A 20262-nucleotide genomic window follows, 5' to 3' on the forward strand; every position below is an offset into this window, starting at 1 on the left:
ACTGTTCAACATCGACATCAATGAATTGGCAACGGTGTTTGAACAAACTGCAGCCCCCAGCCTTGTGATAAAGAAATACAGGACCCTGCTTTAAGCAGATGAGCTGGTTCCATGGTGCAACACAGAACAGGGGCTACAGCAGAACCTGCTTCTGCTGGCGTGGTACTACCAGTCAAATCTCCTGATATTTCACGGTGATCCAGATCTCATTATAACAAATACAAAGTCACTTTAGGAAGATGCAAAAAATTGCACATATTAAATGCATTTGGGTCTGAAAATCAGCACCGAGATTTTACAATGGCTGTGGATGAACAGACAGAGAAAGCATACAAGCCATTTTACACAATACAGAAAATTATTACAATTGAAATGTAGATTACAGATTACATTTGCGCTGAAATCTTTGAATCAGTCATTCAACCAGTCGTCCTATACAAGACAGAGGGAACGGCAACAGGAGCAGGTATAAGGAAGGGGAAAGGAAAGAGTATACCATAATCTACATAACTGCGTCTGACAGTGCTAAATTCACAGTGTTGACAGTGCTAAGTTGAGTGTTGTCAGTATTAAGTGTGAGTTATATTTGTTTTTTAATGAATGCACATTTTAAACTCTGTTGGGATTTCCCTGTCAGTAACTGAGAGAAAGTGCACTAACACTAACAAGTCAACAGAGTGACAGGGGGTTAAAATCATGACGCTGTCACTGTCTGACATTCATTAACTTTGCTTGAGGAAAATTACACGCCCTCTGAAAAACATGGTCAGGTCTTTGCATATTTATCTGCTGTGGGCTGTGGGAGTCTCACATCTGCATCTGTATTGTGAAATATATAAACTCAACGACAGGAAATCATTTGCATTTAAATACATCTGACTCCAGCCCAGAGCATCCTCCAGCTTTCCTCACCGGTAACCTGGGGAAAATGGCTCCCGTTGGGGTAAAACTGACATTGAATTTGTCTGAAATGAGTTTGAATGCTCTTCCACGGCAATTTGGAAATACACAGAGCATGGAGCACGTCCTCCTCTCCAAGCAGGATAAATGGACAGCAGTCGTAAGAGCTTTATGAATATCATTTCATTCTGTACTAATTTCATTGAAGAGCACTGAAGAGCATTACTGCACTAATGTAGCAGAAAGTATTTCCATTAGTTGCCAAAAAACAAAGGGACGGTAAACAAAAAGTATTTCCTTCCCTCAAGAAGAGAAAAAAAAGCTTTTCAAAAAGGCTTTCACGAGTCTCAGGTCTAACTGATTTCAGTCCGTATTTATTTGTGGATACATTTTTAGCATGCCACAGTTTTTCTTCTCTAATGAAAGCTGCCATATAACAAGTAGAATTACACAGCAGTGACAGACTCCTGAATATCCTGCTCTGATTCATTCAGAAATGGCTTAAGGGAGGAAATGATGTCACCATGAGTGGGATTCAGGGGGGAGAGAAGCTGTCCCCCCCCTGAGGGAATGCCTGCCTGGTAACAGGGCAGATCTGCATTCTGTAATTAAATCAAATGGGCGTCAGTCCTGGCCTGGACACAAACAGCGATGGTTGGAGCTGTCTCTCATTTGGGAAAGACTGTCGCTGAGTCATGTCACAGCTTCATTTGAAAAACTGCGATCAAAACAGTTTTGATCCTTCAGGTAATGAAACTATGATGCTGTCAGCTCGCCAGCACTTATCCTCGTCTGAACGCATCAGAGGCTTTAAACACGGCACAGAACACCGAAAGCCACCGCTGTCTGCGGGAGAACAAAGAGTCGCGTGAGATGAACAGCTCAGAGGAACTGCCTACTGATCACCAGGTCCACTGCCACTGTCTAGCGTTTGTACAGAAAAAAATCGTAAATGAGGTCAGAGGTCAGAGCCTCAGAATGGAGTGGAAAGTCACCTCAGCACACAGACACACACACTGAAACACAAGCAAACCTGAAAATCAAAACCTGTCCTAGTCTCTGACCCCTGGCCTGGGCTCCTCTAGCTAATGACAGTACCTGGAAAAACAATTAACATCAAAAAATGTATAGCCAGTTACGCAAAGCCATTAAAATACTTATGACAAGTTGCACATATTGTTAATTTAATGAATTCAATTGAAGCAGGAATGCAAAGTTATTTATGAAGACAAACTGCTAGTTATGATTATATTGTAGGCAGTGTCTCTTCAGAAATACACTGCCACTCAGCGTGCACCATCATTTTTCCCCATTCTATATTTGCCAGGCATCCGATAAGCGTAATTTAGTTACCATGACAATTCTAAATCAAGTAGCAGTTTAAAGGCACTTCTGAAAGAGAACACTGTGTTGCACTTGCTCCACAATCTAATAGAATACAAAAGACATAACTAGCAGATCACATTTAGGGAAATTACATTTTACGTCCGAGCTGATGTTGTGCAATGAAATCCCAGTAAGTGTTGACTGATACAGCAGGTGTTATATGTTATATTCATGTACTGGGGGTGTTCTTCATAACAGCTGGGCTCCCCATGCTGGCCTGGCTTGCTATCAGCCCTGTTAGGCTGGTACATGCACTCCCACTATTCAACAGCTCAGCAGAGCCACCCGATCCACAGGGGCTATGCTCCCTAATGCTCTCTCATTCTTCTCTCTAAATGGAGGAATACACATACACTGCACTGTACTGATACTAGAGACTCATACACAAAGGGCCTTTGCTCCATACGCAGAACATTTTCATATAAAACACACACACAATAATAAAGTGATTAATATGTTTGTGTAATATGTGAATGTAATGTAATGTGATGTATGATATAAAGACATGGTATGGGTTGGCACGGTGCCTGTGGCGAATGTTTGAAATAGTTGATCACACTTCAGCAAAAAGCAGGAGCCTCCCGTAAGCACACCTAGAACTGGGGCTAACCTGGGGTTATGCTAGGGATAATTTGGGGCTAAACTGGGGCTAACTAAGGCCTATCCTGGGGCTATTCTGGGGTTAAGATGGGGTTACACTGGGGCTAACCATGGCTAACCTGGGGTTATGCTGGGACTAACCTGGGGTTAATCTGGATGGGGGTTAGTTCAAGGCCAGTAGGTGGAATTTGGGTTGGCCACACCCCCTGAGAAAGTTTAGAGAAATAACAAATCTAAGGTATGATCTCTCTGTGTGTTTACCACATTTTAGCAATAATCACAGCCAACATATTGAAATCTCTTGCCAGTTATTATCAGACTGAGACTGGGGCAATATTGCATTGTGTGTTTAAGACTTAGGGTGTGGTCCTCTGACAAAATGAACCAAATAAGAGGGGACAAAAACACCTTTGCTGTTTTGTTGTCCTAGATTTCAAATCTTTTTTGGGCTGTTCCATCCTTTTTTAAATTAGCCAATAAAGAAACACAATAAAGCCTATCATAGTTGTTATTCAGTGTTTATTAATATTCGCTTGGGTGTCATCTCAGTTTAAATGTACGAAGCCAAAATCATAAAATCCTATTAATCCTCTTCACAAAAGCCAAACCTGCCGTGTAAACAGAAGGGTGCAAAGCAACATAGGGCATAGTGTAATTCAATTAATTCCATCAGACAGCGTTTTGTTTTGAAACAGAGATTCTTACATACTTCACAGCATTAACCACATTGCAGAGGTGCACAGCGCCGTAGCTAATGCCGTTAGTCTCCCAGTTAATGACATGATTACCGACTTTTAAAAGTGTCTACACAGGAGCGGAATTATTCTGAGTCAGGAGAACACTGTGTCTCAAGGTACAAGCAGCAGAATTCTCTCTGAATATCAGAGAGCCACCAATTTGTGCAGTCTCTGCTCGCCCATTGAAATGGGCATCTGGTGGAGAGATGTGGAGGTGATGATAGCATGCACCATGGAGACGGGCTCCTATCAGTAGCCTCTCACACTAGGAGAGGCCGAAGATTGGCACACATACATGCACGCACATGAATACACTCACACACACACTTGCATGCACATTCACACACACACACACACACACACACACACACACACACACACACACATGCACACACGCATGCAGACAGAGATGGAAAGAATGAAAGAGAGAGAAAGTAAGACACAGAGAGGGGGGCATCCGGGGGACAGTCCATTCCCAGCATGCTCTGACTCGTTTGCTACATTACGAGCTAATCGGATAATTCTACTGCCACTTCCTGCAGCCCTGCCACCTAAGAGAGGACTGGAGCTCTCCCCGGGGCCTCTGTGAGCGCCGATCGATACCGGCCAATCATCTTCATTCAACAGAATAACACTGTCATCATGGGCCTCCATAAGGGTCCAGCCTGCCGGGGGGGAAAGTGAGCCACTGTAGATATCTCCGGCGGATTGCTATAATGGGGATTGAATGGTACTAATGAATGGGTGCTGTGCATTAGCCTGAAATTTGATGGTATTTGATTTATACAGAGTCCAGGTCTGATTACTAATGTTAAATCCATTAAACTGCCTTCTGCCTCGGCCCTAATGTACTTCCCTCAATACAATACAGATTAAATAAATCCATTTGCGCTGCTTAATAGAGGACGGTAGAGTTCCCTCCTCTGACATTTGTGTTTTCTCTAAGAGCTTTTGATAATGCAGTTTTGCAAGGGAGGGTTTAAAGAGCTTAAATAACTCAATGTTTTATACGGCGCGCTTGGCGGAGCTGTCAGACGACATGTTGTTTCTGCCCTCTGAGTTTGCGTGCGTCACGACCCTGTCAGAGGTGGGCATGTGCCTGCATGATGCCACGCGGACAGGATATTTAGCCAAAACGTTCCGTATGGTGACTGTACACACTCCTCAGAGACAAGGTCCTTTCCTACTGCTCCTCTTGTTTTGTCAAGCACATGCACACTGAATGTGTTTTTAAACTACCATTATCAGGGAGGAGGGGAGGTTTGGCTAGAATTTTGAATAATGCATTTTAGCAAGTTTTGCTTTTTCCTGTCAATTTCTATTTTTAAAAATCTCTCTCTGCTAATTACTATAAAAATTCGAGCTAAAAAAAAGTTGTCCACGGAAAACCTTAAATTAAGATTTCCAAACATTTTTCACGTGACGCAAAGGCGAAGGATTGAATTCTGCCTGAAACCGCATTCATTACATGTCCTTCTAAACTATTTGTTTTCCTCTCAGCTTCATTGTGTCCGATATCATCGGCACTCTTCAAAGAGCACGTTTGTTTTCGTCTGAAAATTCTGCGATTGCTGTATGAAAATATGGGCTGTGTACAGAGCATATGATGATAATTGCCTGGATGCAATAATCATTTCAAAAAGAATAAATAAAAGTGAAAAAAACAATACCTGCTTTCAAGATAAAAAAGGATTAGTGATGGCTAATGCATTTTCTATGAGTGGATGAATCTCTGCACTGTGCGACGTGTGACCGGCATAGCAATGAGAGAAAGAGAGAGATAGAGAGAGAGGGGGATAGGAGGAGAGAGACAGAGAGAGGAGGGGAAGAGGAGAAGGAGCGAGGGAGAGGTAGAGAGAGTAGGAGGAGGGAAAGGAGAGAGCGATTAAGGAGAGAGAGGGGAGGAGGAGGAGAGAGGAGGAGGAAGGAGGCAGAGAGAGACAGAGGGCGGGGGTGCTCTCCTCCTGAAGTCACAGTAAATCAGACGGACAGGGGTGGCCTTTGAGGAGGTGCGGCGATAGCTTGTTGTTTCTGCCCCTGGTGGCACCGCGGCTGAGGGGTCGCCGTGCCGTGCCAGGATGTCACATTAAATCCGCCACCAAGATGGAGCACTTCAAAAACAACCACAATCATATCTGATGGAAAATATGCTTTTTTTTCAAAAGCCACTGACAAAAAAGTAATCTTTGATGTGGGATGTTGAATAGCGATTTATATTGTCTTGCCTGGCATTTTTCATTCCCTCATCTCGCGCGGCCTACTCCTCATATTAAAGGGATATTAACAGTTTGACAGGCACGGATCCCTGCGCTCTGTCACACAGACGATTGTTTCTGAACCGCCGCACCCCCCCCCCCCCCCAAACAGAGCGCTCTCTTTCTCCCCAGTAACACTCCAGCAGGTTATTTTTGGATCCACAGTTCAAAGCCCCTCCGCCTGCTTTCATTTCTGAAAGCTCCGCGCTCTGTTCTCTGCATTCATATTCAGATCAGCCCCCATTCCTCATGTCTTTTTAGGGTCTGAAGCACAACTTTGACGTTGTTCTGTGTCCATATTCACAAGGTGTGGAGCCGCCCGTGCCGCGGTTGCAGTGAGACAGTTTAACAGCAATCAAGGCAAGGGGAACATTCAGCAGACCTGACTTTTCCCTGCTAATTGATGGTTTGTGGTTTGTGTGATGGTTTGCAGTTCAGTTGATGGTTACTGTTTGTGAGGAGGCTGCAGGAACCAAATCAGAAAACACTTCAATAGTGCAAAATGCAGCTCTCACCTGGCTACAGGCTGTTCCTGGCTACAGGTTAGCAGCTACAGTGCTCCTGGGTACAGGTGAACTGATTAGTGTTCTTCAGTTCAGGTGAAATACTTACAGTATTCATGGCTACAGGTGAAAAGGTTAGTGCTCTTGGGCACAGTTCACTTTGTGTAGTTAGTACAGATTATCTTATTTTTTTATGAAGGCACGGTGATCTGCATTCCTCTATCTATGATTCTGCTATTGTTGCTGAAGGACCTGTTTGCAAGATGTGTAATGACCATCCAGCATTATTAAGATCTTTACAGTTCTGACGGATGGGATTTTTTATTTGTTTACTCTGTAGATATGAATTACCATACAATCAAAGCACGAGGGTTGCGACTGATATGGATATAGCAGCCCTTTATTTGGATAGGAGTCTGATGAAGAGATTGCACCTGGCCACAGTCCGCTGTTGTTGACCCCCCCCATTGTAAACGGAGAAAAGAAAGGTGGAGATGGAATGGAGGAGGGATACCATGAACAGGGGACAAAAAAGGAAGGAATAAGTGGGATTTTTATGGTCGTAAATGGGACAGGTTTTTCTTGGTTTCGTTAATTGCGTAGTGTCCACCTGAAAATTCTCCTCCTGAACCTTCATTTGGAACTTCAATTAGTTTTATTCTTTTTTGTCTTCACAATGGAAAAAACACAGCACCACAGAGTCAGTGCGCAGAGATTACAGCTTAATTAAAATATCAATGCTGTTCTGTCCACTTGAGTTTGAAATGAATTGCAGTCTGTTTGTTTTTGGTGAATGGATGTCAGTGTTAATGTTACAGTTAATGGAAGAGATTGAGGGCCATCATTATGATGAGAGAACCACCGTTTGCACCTTGGTGAATAACCCTCATGAGAACACACTCACGCATACACACACTAGAACCACTTTCTCTATGTGTGAGTGTGCATGTGTGTGTATGAGTGCTGTGTTTGTGTGACAGTGGGGAATGTGTAAGACTTTGTGTGTGTGAGAGAGAGTGGGGTATGTGTAAGACTGTGTGTGTGTGTGTGTGTGTATGTGTGTGTGTGTGTGTGTGTGTGAGAGAGACAGAGAGAGAGAGAGAGAGAGAGAGAGAGGGAAGGGGGATTCTTATGGTGGGAGAGAAAGAAACAGAGAGAAGGAGAAACACAGAGAAAGATCTTATCTTCTCCTGGCTGCTCTCAAGTATATGGCCTTGCATCTCTCTTTCTCTCTTTCTTTCCCACCGTGTCTCTTCCCTCTTCTCCCTTTCTCTCTCTTTCTCCCTCTCTCCTCTCCCTCTCTCTCTCTGCTTTTTATGCAGTGATATTCTACCACCTTCCTGCCTGCATTCAGTCCTTTGTTTTCCTCTGGCATATGATGACATATCAGAGATTCCTATCATTTTGTTGTGATAGAGTCCCTCCTTATTCTGCCCTCCATTCCTCCCTCTCTCCTGCCATGACTCTATCCTCCCTTTCTTTTTCTTCCTCATCCTCTCCTGGATTTAGCAAGCAGTTTTTTTTCCTCTGTCTTTTTAAAAGAGGACAGTCAAGTCGTACAGTTAAACAGAACATTTTGTTATTATTATATTAGTGTGAAAATATGATTCATTAATTAATCACTCTAATTATTGTAATGAACTATTAATTTTATAATTACTTCTCATTAATGTCTCTTATTGAATTTCTACGAGTGTGGGCTTATCTTCCTGCAGTTGGCGGTTACAGTACCTGTAGCGAGAAGGCATGGCTTCCTGTCAGTCATATGCATCTTAGTTCAGGTACAGATTGGAGGGATCTGTACCTGGTGTTTATTCCCCATCAGCCCCTGCAGCGATACAGCCTGAGGGGACCTGTCAGGTGTGTCTGGTATCAGACAGAGCGTTTGTTCACAGGCATTTAACTGCTGTGCATTAAGGAACAGCAAGCCACTAATTTGCCCCCTTTGCATAATTGCCTGCAATGTGCGGCGGGGGACCAGCTGCACAGGAAACGCCCAAATATTCCAAAACGTGGCAGGCAGAATCACTCCTGAGTGCTGGGATATTTCACCAGGGGCTGCTGGACCCGAACGCCACTGATCCATCTGTATGACACCAGCCCAGCTAGAGAGGGACTCCCCCAGCACTGCAGGGGAATGCTGTGTTTCACCACTAGAGGGCAAAAAGGGCAGAAACAGTCACAGCTTCTGAACAGGGCCTGCAGCTAATCTTGTTTTTTGTAAGATTTTTGGGTCTTGGGGACTTTCAAATGTATCTAAGCTTCACATTGTAATGGCGCGGTTTGATGCAGGTGAGATTCCTCCGGAGGTGACCCCGGATGACCAGTAATGCTGTTCTCTGTGTAAAAACGGTCTGAGCCGTGTCTGTCAGGTACAACCAAGATTCTCCTACCACACTGACGTGCCTGATAACGGCGACAAAATCCCTCCGGCAAACAGCAAGCTGCTTCCCATGAATAATTCAGTGAAGTTTGCTTTTAGAAGTTCTGTCTCTGTTTGAATAAGACATGAGGAAACGGCAGGTAAACTCTGATGTTGAACTCTTCCCCTTGTCTGCCTGGCATCTAGATTCTTAGCAGAGTTATTAATTTATAAACAATGTGCTCCTCTGGTGCTTTCTCAGTTATGAGGACAGATTCTGTTCACTGGGTGAATTGTGAGTGGGAGGTAGCTGCTGAGTGATTATACCAGAAACAGGAAACCGATCTTTAAACAAACCGCATGAAGAAAGATAATTCAATTAAATGTTTTACACTGTCTCAGCTGCGCTATGTCAATATGCCATCTTTTCACCCTTTTTCCTTTTTTTCAAAGCCAAACATAAACAGAGATTCTAAATTACACTTTTATTGGTGTCATATCACACAAGTGAAGGGAAAGGCAGTGGATGTGTGCACATTTCTTGGTGTGCGTGCGTGCACGCATTCCTGAGAAAACGAGTGTGTGCGTGTCTGTGCATATGTTTGTAATTGTGTGGACGTGTATTCGCACGTGAGTGTATGTGTATGTATATGCGTGAGCGTGTATGTGTGTAAGTACATCTATGTATGCTTGTGTGTGTGAATGCATGTACGAGTGCATACATCCATTTGTGTGTGCATGCAATTGATTAAGATATAGTATTATACGGTATCATCTTCCTTGAAGCTCAGCTCACAAAAGATTAAAAAAGGTCGTTACTGCCCTCTAGTGTTCCTAAGGTGTATTGCATGCCACCAGACACTGGTGTTTTCATGTTGGTGCTTGGGCAAAGTGGAATCCATATTGTAAACCACTTCCATGTGGAAACCTCACCGGGCGCTGCAGCACACACGGGTATTGATTTATATGTGTGATAGTATTGGTTCTGCTGTTTAGCATGGCAACTCTCAAAAGAATCACCTCAAAGGTCCGTTCCCTCATGCCCCAAATTGGTCGCCTGTCCCCTGGCCTCTGGTATCATAGAATATACGAGCAGCACTGTTCCTGATGTAAGAACAATAACTCAGCCTCTCTGCGCTCAGTTTTCCTGAGGTGAACGGCTCCTCCTACCAGCACCACCAGGGAAACAGTAAATTCATCTGGGAATCAGCGCTTCCACTTCAGACTACAGGGAACAAAAACAGGTTGAGCATTTCTCAAAACTGGACTCAAGTCCAAGTGGGGAAAAAAAAACGAGAACAGCTTCAAACTTTAATCATCTTTTAGCAGCGAGCCGTATTAGCACCCCCTCACCGCGGAGACCTCGGCTCTTTGTCTCCACCTGAGTGAAGGTGTGAGCTCTTCCAGGCTGGGATTACTGCAGCGGCTCCGCTCTCAGAGCGTTTATGTGACAGCACGCCCTGCAATTAAGAGGCAGTAATTTGGTTGTAATTCAAGAGCAGCATTAGTCACAGTAACGGGGCTCAGCGGAGAGGTGAAGCCGCTTGTTAAGAGCTAAGCGCGGGATTAGACAAATTCTCCACGGAGAGAAACTTGGTTTGTTGGAGGCCTTTCATGTTTTCTACAGAGAGGGGATTATGTCTCTTTTGAGAGGAGCCCGTGCTTTTGAAAGCCGCAGTAGAGAGGAGAAAAGGGATTGGGGTTGGTCTGGGCTTGTTGGGGTGGCCAAGGACTAGATGACTTCACATCCAGGGATTATTCGAAGCCTGGATCTTCAAAAGTGCCTGTCACAAGCGTCGCTACACAGTCTAAAACGTGTCCAGTGGTTTGGAAACAGCAAACTGGAAATGCACTGAGCAGACCTTGTCATTGGAGGGGTGAGTGAGTGGATCCTGTAATCAGATGGGTGAGTGAGCAGATTTGCGTTTCTGCATTTAACTAAACCTGTCCACAGAGACCCCCCCCCCACCTCAAGGAGAAGAGCTATCCCTGGCTCATGTGACCTCCCTGGGTGTATGAATCCTAATTGTGACACAGCACTGATTCGATTCCCCTGGAGTCTTCATGAAATGCTCTGCTTAAGGGGAAATGGTGGAGGCGTCATCATCCAGGAGAAATGGCGTGGGCAGGGAAGCCAAGATACAACAGAGCTATGAATTATCACAGGATGCGACACAGGGGTAAAATGTCAGGCTCAGAGGTCCCTGGTCTCTGAGGTCTAAAGTCATTACAGGGGATTTAGGTTCGCAGTTGCTTTAAAAGCATAAAGCTCAGCGAAGCACATTTTGCTTTGTCAGTGATGGGCTAAGCCATCCAGGCAAAGCGTAAACACTTAGATGCAGATTACTGAGAGAGCCCCGCTGGCTGCACGCGGAGTAAACAGCATCAAACAAAATGCAGGTGTAACGATACGAGGAGCAGAGGTATAACAACAAGAGCAGCTCAGACTGAACCCCAGCAGAGGACAGACCTGCAGCTGCGTGGTGCTCTTTCTGCTTCATGCGGCGCTGTTGTACATGAGGCCTCTTCTGACCACATCAGCATCTGTAACAAGCCCAGAAGCAGTACAGGAGGCAGGATGAATGTGATACACTAATACACTCACACGCAGTCAGTTATTTTTGCACTACAGGTCCCATAATGCACCACAATGAAATGGACACCATAAGCGCTACTCCACTGACATCATCCAAGCAACTCACAGGCATCTGATGATTGGCAGCGTGCCTGAGTGTCGAGATGAGGAAACCCTGGCTGACCGTCCAACCCCTGCCGTCCAACCGTCCTTCCTGAATCACATTTAATTGAAAAGGAAGTAATGCTTTAACTGAGCCAGGAAAGGAATGCAGGCATTTTGTAGGAAAAAACCACAATGCAGAAACAACTGGAGCTTCTGGGCTTTTTGTCAGTGATACAGAAACAGGAACAGGACTGTCTATTGTGGCTTTTGGTTTGTATCCACCTGACAGTCTTGTGGTAACATGTGGCAGTGCATTTTGGTAATACGTTTGGCAGTGTGTTGTGGCAGCGTGTTGTGGTAGGGTGTCGTCGGGGATTTTGGGGGGGCATTCTTCTCTGGGGTCACTGTGTAAAACATCATGATTAATATTCATGAATCATTTTGCTGAAGTTGGCATGAGGAGGAGACAGAGCCGGTCATTTTGGGCCTTTTCTGCCTTCTCCACTCCTTTCAGCAGTCACAATAACCCCCCCCCCCCCCCCCCCCCCCCAAGGTCCCAAGTGACTACACTCTCAAAAATGAAACAGAGAGAAGAGATTGACAAAATGAGAATTTAATAAAAGTTGTTTGCAGGGGCAGCTACAGGGGTTAGAAGAATCTCATAGGAAAATCTGAGAGAATCAAGAGAGAATCAAGCTCTGCCTTGCATGCTACTGTGATTTCTTCCTCATTCTGAGGGCTGTGTGCATCAGTGTGACCTGGAAAGAGAGGATAATACCTAAAGACAGTTAGAATGTGAACGTGTTGTTTGTGTAATTCAACCAAGATGAGATCAACTTCAGGAAAAATGGAGCCATTAAAAACATAATTTACCACAAATTATTGTTTTGAACGACCACAGCTTTTGTGAGCCAGTAAAGCACACCATGGCCTCCAGTCAGCAGAGGGCGCTGCTCTTTGCATCAGCAAGTCTATGAGGCAATGAGCAGAGGAGGTGTGGATAAACTGGGAGAATTTCACCGCATTATAAGATCATCCCTGAAACACGTCAGCACTGAAAGACAACTATGTTGCAAATAAATTCATATGAATTATATATGACAAGTCCGGTCTCATAAATCAAAAGCAACTTGACAGCCACACAACCACAAAGAATGTATTTAACAGCAGAACACAGAGCATATGCAGAGTATTTAGCATGTGACTTTTGGGGGATGGCCCTCTGTGGAGCCATGTTAGCCATGTATGGCTTCCACTTCATGGCCGTCTGAGGGGGGGATGAATGAATGCCCCCCTGGGGTGGGCTCTGAGGTGTAGGAGTGGGTGCTCAGTGGGGCCTGGCCCTCTGGTTATCATGCTGATTTAGTACTGCTGCCTAAATCCCCTCAGGACTGGAGTGTTGAAGGTTGCTCTGGATATAGGTTGCAGTCATCAGCGCCTTGCTGCATGAGTACTGCAGCTGTGGCAGGCCTCATGGTGCACTCTTTTCCTCGTTGCTCTCAGCAGTGTTGAGGTAATAATGAGTGGGGGAGTTGCCTGATTCTCAATCCTGCTCCTGGGGCCCCCCTGCTCTGCACGTTTTCCATCTTTCCCTGCTCTACCTACCTGACTGAACTCATCAGTGGCACTTTTGATTAGCTGAGCACACCTGATTTAATCAAGAGCATGTTAATCACAAGGATAGATAGAAGATATGCAGGACAGAGGGGCTCCAGGAGTAGGATTGAGAAACACTGGACTGCAGGGGGGTGTGTCAGGTAAAGGCCTCTACTTGGCTGACCAGTCAGTTATCACCATTACTGTTACAGTTGTTCCAAGTGTTTGAAAACGCTAGACAGGACGTGATATCAGATGGCTGCTCTGTCTGCCGTTTTCAGTCCAGCTCGGTCTTACTGCACTAGTTTGTCAAATACTGTTAAAAGGCTGCTCTTGGATAATAAACGAAAAAATAAGTTCTCCATTTAACATGGCTGGATATTTTACTGAGGTAATTCAAGGTTAAACACCTTCCACAAAGCTATGGCCCACCTGGGACAGCTACTTGCAAGACTAATTTCCACTTCTCCACACGGTCGCCATCGCCTGCAATTATTCAATTAGATTAGTCGTTAGCCTTAATTAGACCCCGTGTCCATATGTTAAATGTGTTCTATGATATTTCGGGGGAGCACAGTGGCGCTGCGCACTCCTTAATGACAGGCTGTGAACAGCGATGAGCCGTTTAACGACTGTCTCCGCGCCACATGAATCATGAGGAACCACGGGGCTCAGCATGTTTACTCTGAACCGCGTCTTTCCCATGTAAATGAGGACATCACCGCACTCCATGCGGAGAGAAATACAGGGCTGCACAACATGAGCACTCCTGTCTGAGTGTCTGCCCTGACAGCGCTCAGATGAAATCTAAAACATCCATGTCACCAGCACCATCTTGTGGCAATCTGCTGTAACAACCAGTTCTGACACAGTACATTGAGGGGGGGCCTCACTATTGTGTTCATTGCAGCTGTTCTAAAGCTGTAAACTCACTTTGCCCTTCTGCTCAGGAGCATTAATTTGGGTCCTGCTAGCTAAAGAGATGTCAATCTCAGTGGGGTTTTCCTGATTAAACAAAGGATAAATAAATACTAACATCTGCCACAGATTTAAGGTCCCTGAAGCAGCTCATCTCTGGCCCAATGGAAGGGCAGCAACCCCTTTTCCCAAATCTAGTCCCCCGTACTCCCCTGTGCTACCCAAGCAATAGCACAAGTGTCCCCACTGCATCCCCCAACACACTGCAGTGGCACACTTACCTCTGACAGCAAGAATGAAGGAGTGAAGTCATTTTTTTATTAATGCTTTCAGGAGTTTTTCTCAAAGTCACATCTTTCAGTGAAATACAAAACCACTTAACAGCACTACTACCATAAGCAAGACAGTAACATTATTTTAAATGGAATGTAAATACTGTAATTAAGGCAGATAAAAAAAAACCATGAACTATATACATTAAGGCAGTACTCTTGTGTACAGCAACAAAGCTTGAGAACCTCTAGTGGAATTCAAGGATATAGGATGGGGAAAAAATTCCAGAGCTAAACGTCACAGTATTAACATCTGTGGCATGTGTATGCTTCTGTGAGCACACAGCTGGATAAGGCACAGTACAAATCTCACCCCTACGAGCTAGTGTAACAGGATTATTACAGTATCTGCTTTGAGAACTTCAGAAAACGCAGGTTTAGTGTATTCAGCACACTGCTACTGCCGACCCCTCCTCTAGCAACTGTTACCAATTGCCTTGGCAACCTCCAATGGAAATGTAGTAGTTAATGTGCCGGATGGCTGGCACATGGTGTGACGTGTTGTTCTTTACTGATGCTCCTTCAGGAATGTCCTCATGTACTCCGCCAGCACACGAGTGTCCTCCACCGTCACCGCGTTGTACAGGGAAGCCCGTATCCCCCCCACCGACCTGCAGGGAGCACAACAGCACACTTAAGATCTACACTATATGGACAAATGTATTCGGACGCCTGACCATTACATTGTAATGACACTGTATTCAAATACATATACTTTAACATGGAGTTGGTCCCTCTTTTGCAGCTATAACAGCTTCCACTCTTCTTGGAAGGCTTTCCATAAGATTTTTCCACAAGAGTGTTTCTGTGGGTATTTGTGCCCATTCATTCTGTAGAGCATTTATGAGGTCAGGCACGGATGTTGCACTAGAAGGCCTGGCTCGCAATCTCCGTTCCAGTTCATCCCAAAGGTTCTCGATGGGATTGAGGTCAGGGCTCTGTGCGGGCCAGTCAAGTTCTTCCACACCGAACTCATCAAACCATGATGACCATTACTCTACCTGTGTCCTTTCAGGGAGATCATTCCCAGCTTGGAGGCTCCATCCAGGAACAGTTTCTCCAGGGCTTCGTCCCCCTCCTGCTTCCCGATGCGGAAAGGCACATTCATGCGACTCCTGCACTTCACATCCACAGGACACCTGCACAGGTGCAGAGATGCAACCGCAGCCCTGTCACTTGTACTGAACACATTTCCACCCTCGTCACTCACACTGAGCACACTCGCAGGTCCATCATGTACACTGAACGCACTCCTAGTCCCATCATTCATACTGAAGACGCTCCCAGCCCCATCTCTCATAGTGAAAACATTCCAAGCCTCATTACTCATACTGAACACAAAGCTGGACCTGTGTTAGGCCAATCGCATCTCAGCTATCTCAGGTCAACTCACACATAGAAGCCATTGGATCCATTGATGATGTCATAGATCATGCCAGACTTCTCCTTGTTGAGCCTCTCCATGGCAACTGTGCCTCCGTTATTCTTAATCCATTCCAGCACCAGGCCCATGATGTAGATACTGCAAGAGTTTACAATACACAGTTTACATTTACAATACAAAAAAAAAATACACGTGTCTCTCCCACCACAGCTGTGTGGACAGCAGCACAGACAGAACCAGGGGGCGTGGTCACCTGAAGCAGGGTGGCGTGTTGTAGAGAGAGTTGTTTCCCGCCTGCACTTGGTAGTCCAGAACGACAGGGCACTCCTTCAGCGCCTTCCCGATCAGGTCCTCCCGCACAATGACCACGGTCACACCAGCACAGCCCACGTTCTTCTGCGCGCCCGCGAAGATCAGACCAAACTGCAGACCACAGCAAAACTGTCACCACCTGCTCTCACCTCAGTCGCCCACTCACCCCTCAGCCACCTGCAGCGGGCGCTGCTGCTTCTGCTCAGGATTTACATGCCTGGAAACCAAAATCATTGCCAGTGACATGTGACCCTGGTCATGGAGGCCAAACCGTAGCACAACCATGTGCCCATGTTTTGAGTGGGTTCAGCGATGGTCAGCTTATGGTTGAGTGAGACAGGTTTCAGTAACGGGTGCAGCATGGGGGGAAAGTAAAGTGATCGACACCTGAATCAGACACAAAAAAAAGATCTAACCAATTAAAAACACAGACATTTCACTGAATAAATGTGGTCTTAGGCAAATAAATGGAATTAACTTTGTGGAAAAAGCTGTCTTGTGAACAGCATATATGAGTTTCAACAGGTACAAGAAACGCACACAAGACGGTCATGCCACGCCTTGCTGACCTTTGACACATCGATGGGCCGGGACAGGAAGTTGGAGGACATGTCACTGACGAGGATGACATCCTTGGTGTCAGGGATGAAGTTGAACTCGACGCCGTGGACCGTCTCATTACAGCAGTAGTACACATAGGAGGCAGAGGGGTTCAGGGTCCAGCTGCTGGGGTCTGGGATCTCTGAAAGGACACCGCAACATGACCGCAAGGTTAAATTCTCCTAACCCACACAACCACAAAGCCCACTCACAGCCAACGCAGCCATAAAGTTACACCCACTCATAACCAACACAACCGCATGGTTAAATTCTTACTAATAACCAAGAGGACCTAAGAAGATACATTAGAGCAAGCACAGCCTGCTGTGTTGGAAGGATCATCTGCAGGGGTTTCTGGGTAAATCGCACACAAACAGTGCAAAAGTGTGGCCAATGCCAATAAATGTGGTTACAGACAGACACACATACACTTTAATACTCTTATGCAGACCATGACTCTTCTCTCATCACTGGATGCTAAACTCTCACTGTACGGTAGTGTTTAACAATCCTCGTGTGCACACTCTCATTCAGGTCAGGGAGACTCTTACTGGTGTAGCTGTCCAGTTTGGGATGGATGATGTTCACCTTGCCGTACTTCTCTGCTTCTTTCGCTGCCTTAGCAGACCAGGTGCCCGTAACCAAATAATCAGCGCACCTGTCCTCCTTCAAGCCAATCAGGTTGAGGGGGACAGCACTGAACTGACCAGACCCTCCACCCTGCAGGAACATGACCTTGTAGTTCTCCGGAATGTTGCTGTCCAGGAAAAATGACGTCATCAGACTTCAGCAACCAGGCTTTTATTCAGAGGAAATATGTGAAGACAGCTGAAATTCACTGCACCTCTAGCAGAATCAAACCAGAGGGAGGGAACGAGAACCAGACCAAAAGTGAAAAAGGAGCAGTGTCTAAGGGCGTTTTCAGACCTATACTTCGATTGCTTTGGTCCACAGCAGGGAATAAATTGTTACAATGTTGCATTATGACATAGGTTCGGTTTGGTTTCACATGGCATTATTTCTAAATGGACCAGAATTTGTAAAAGAAGAAGAGACTGTTCCCTCATTGGTCACTTTGGTGTTTATGTTCCGGAATTGGATTAACGCACCACTTTCCAATTTCACAATGGAGGGACAACTACGTGTTTTGGTCCTGGTTGGTTTGGGTTGCTTTCTCACCAGTGGCACCGCACCAGAGTTCGCCAGATGATGCGGATTGAGACCACCTCTCTTTGGGTGTCTCGGGCCGATTATTTTGGTGCGGACCTGAGTGTGATTACTGTGTTCTGACCTATGCGAGCGGACCGAACCAAGGGGTCAAACACACTACAGTTTGATTCAAACGGACTAAAGGCTGCAGGTGTGAAAGCACCCTGACAGATTTTAAGAGTGACTCCTCCTGGAGGATAATGGACTGACTGAGGCAGTGACATCATCAGGAGGGCACATACAGATGCACAGGGTAACTGACTGTGGTGGTTTCTAAGCCAAACTTGGCTGAAGCTGTTTTTCAGGGGACAGAAACAGCCATCTCAGCAACAAAGTCCTTCTGCCTGACTGACCATACAGACCTCTCTCACACACACAAACCACTCTCCTCTCTAGACTCAGAGACACTGACAGAAACACACCACTCTCTCGTTCACACATACACACAACCACTATGACAAGGGGGGCAGATTCTAGGAGCAGAAAGTGTAAAATACTCAACATGAAATGGTGGCACATTACAGAATGAGTCACTTACAGGAGGTCCCGTAGAAGGTTCTCTGTTGTATTCATTATTTTTGTAAAGTCTGAGGATCGATGGCTCATTTCTGTATGGATGGAGAGTAACTATTACTACAATATCACAAATATTAACAAAAAACACAATTACAATTTACATGCTCACTTTCTAAAGAGAGCTGAAAAAGCAGCTCACCCAGAACACTGATCCCAATGCCATTGTAATCCAGAAGCTCTTTCTGCGCTTCCAAAAGGACCTGTAGGTAGAGGGGGGATCATTCATACTGGTAGATGTTTTTCAAAACAACGTTTTTTATTTTAACCAACCTAATGGAGAATATTGACACAGACAACTTGACCATTACTTCTTAGCGAGCAAGTGGATTGACGCCTGCGACGAATGGATTTGCGAAAAACAATACAAGGAAGTCCCATCATATTTATAATTATTATGGCAATTATTCAGATAATGCCTTTATATAGTTCAGGTACTGAAATAATTCAGGTTTATGATATGCGCAGCAGAAATTAAACACACAAAAATAAGAGTTGAACTTGTAAGGATTCTTGTTCTATGTGAGTGCCCTCTAGCGCCAACTGTGACTTAATGATGTGTGAGAAGCCTGCTGTCTCTCAAATGAAGGGCTGATGCAACTCCGACAATCAGTTTCTCACCAACGTTGCGGTTGACGTTTGCCAACACTGAACCATCATTGTGCGCTTATTAAATGTTGACATGTGCAGTCTGCATGAACAATAATCGACACGGGCTACCTACATAGACAACAGGGGAGGGTACAATGTCGCTTCCATTTGTAATGCACTAGTTTATTTACCGGTGAATAAAAAACGTTTAGTTACTGGCTAAATACGACAGCTAGCAGGTTAGCTGAAAATAACTGACCCACTGTTCATTAAAAAGGGTCGTTCGGAGTTTTATTTATATAGCACAGTCAGCTAGCAAATTAGTAAATCACAGGGCTGCAAAATACACGCGTTTTCATGCGCTTTTGCGATGCAAATACATGCATGACGTACTCGAGCACAAATCTGAGAACTTACAGTCTTTGGCAGTTTTGCAGGTCCTGCACCAAAGTTAAGGGTTTGCTTCTTATCCATGATGAGTTTCCTCTTGGCAGCAGGGTTGTTACTGAATCACTGGTCCGAATGACCTACTTCTACCACATCTGTTGCTTCTACCGGCGACGCTCTGGAACCACATCATCCGCTCCAATTGGGTAAATTCACATGCAGAGTTTTGTTGCGTAAATGATTGGGCGCTGTGAATCCTGGGCGCTTGTCATTGGTTGGCTGTTCACGTGCTGGGAACGTGATCAGACATGTAGGGAGCACCTGAATGTGTGAATTTCAATAGTGTTCGTTTGAGTTGTAATGTTTCAAAAGCATCCAGAGGTTATTTAGTTACTGCACAGTAGGCTTACAGAGATATTGTTGTAGGGATAGTTAAGACGCCTCACAGGAAAGCGAAACGCACGCGCAGATGCACACAAATGACGCAATGCCCTGTCTTTTTGTGCATTTCATAGTTACCATAGTGACTTTGCAGCATTGTACGTGTATGACCTGAAACCATAATTGTTTTTAGATTCAGCGCGCGTTCATTTTATTGCTAGTATAATAACTCATCGTTTTTATTTCCAGAGTAAACTTACTACACAAGTTGGCTTGCTTTATGGTTCAAGTTAAGACTTGTCGATCTGGACTGCCAGTCTCGCAGCAATGATGCAATATGAAAATGACGGGAAGAAATGCTTTCTTCATATACATGAAGCCTCCTTAAATACAGCGTGGATAAACTGATTTGAAGGTATTATACGATTACAATTGATATCCTTTATGAACTAATATGAAGTGACATCATCAGACCCTGCACACCAGCCCTGCCAGTGTGCTTGGTTGCCTTCCCCCCCACCCCAACTGCATTTCTCAGTTGCAGCCATTTTATCTG

The 20262-nt window shown here is 45.1% G+C and overlaps 1 protein-coding gene across 1 annotated transcript; it reads right to left on the reverse strand.

The window, feature by feature from the left end:
• Positions 1–14389: 14389 nt before the first annotated feature.
• psat1 (phosphoserine aminotransferase 1) lies at positions 14390–19513 on the reverse strand. Its single transcript, XM_036527777.1, has 9 exons — positions 19356–19513; positions 18490–18550; positions 18313–18382; positions 17117–17322; positions 16535–16707; positions 15907–16076; positions 15663–15791; positions 15271–15408; positions 14390–14880 (listed from the first exon to the last, which is right to left on the reverse strand). The coding sequence occupies exons 1-9, from the start codon at positions 19410–19412 to the stop codon at positions 14778–14780; spliced, it is 1107 nt and encodes a 368-aa protein (XP_036383670.1). The 5' UTR covers positions 19413–19513; the 3' UTR covers positions 14390–14777.
• Positions 19514–20262: the final 749 nt, after the last annotated feature.

The sequence above is a fragment of the Megalops cyprinoides genome, chromosome 4 (genome assembly GCF_013368585.1).
Source record: "Megalops cyprinoides isolate fMegCyp1 chromosome 4, fMegCyp1.pri, whole genome shotgun sequence".
Taxonomy (NCBI): Eukaryota; Metazoa; Chordata; class Actinopteri; order Elopiformes; family Megalopidae; genus Megalops; species Megalops cyprinoides.

Excerpts from the sequence above, each read along its gene's own strand:
- psat1 (XM_036527777.1), bottom strand. The coding sequence starts at position 19,412 with ATGGATAAGAAGCAAACCCTTAACTTTGGTGCAGGACCTGCAAAACTG. Across the intron at positions 15,792-15,906 it reads AACACGCCACCCTGCTTCAG|TATCTACATCATGGGCCTGG; the intron begins GTGACCACGCCC and ends AAACTCTTGCAG. Across the intron at positions 14,881-15,270 it reads ATCTCCCTGAAAGGACACAG|GTCGGTGGGGGGGATACGGG; the intron begins GTAGAGTAATGG and ends TGCTCCCTGCAG.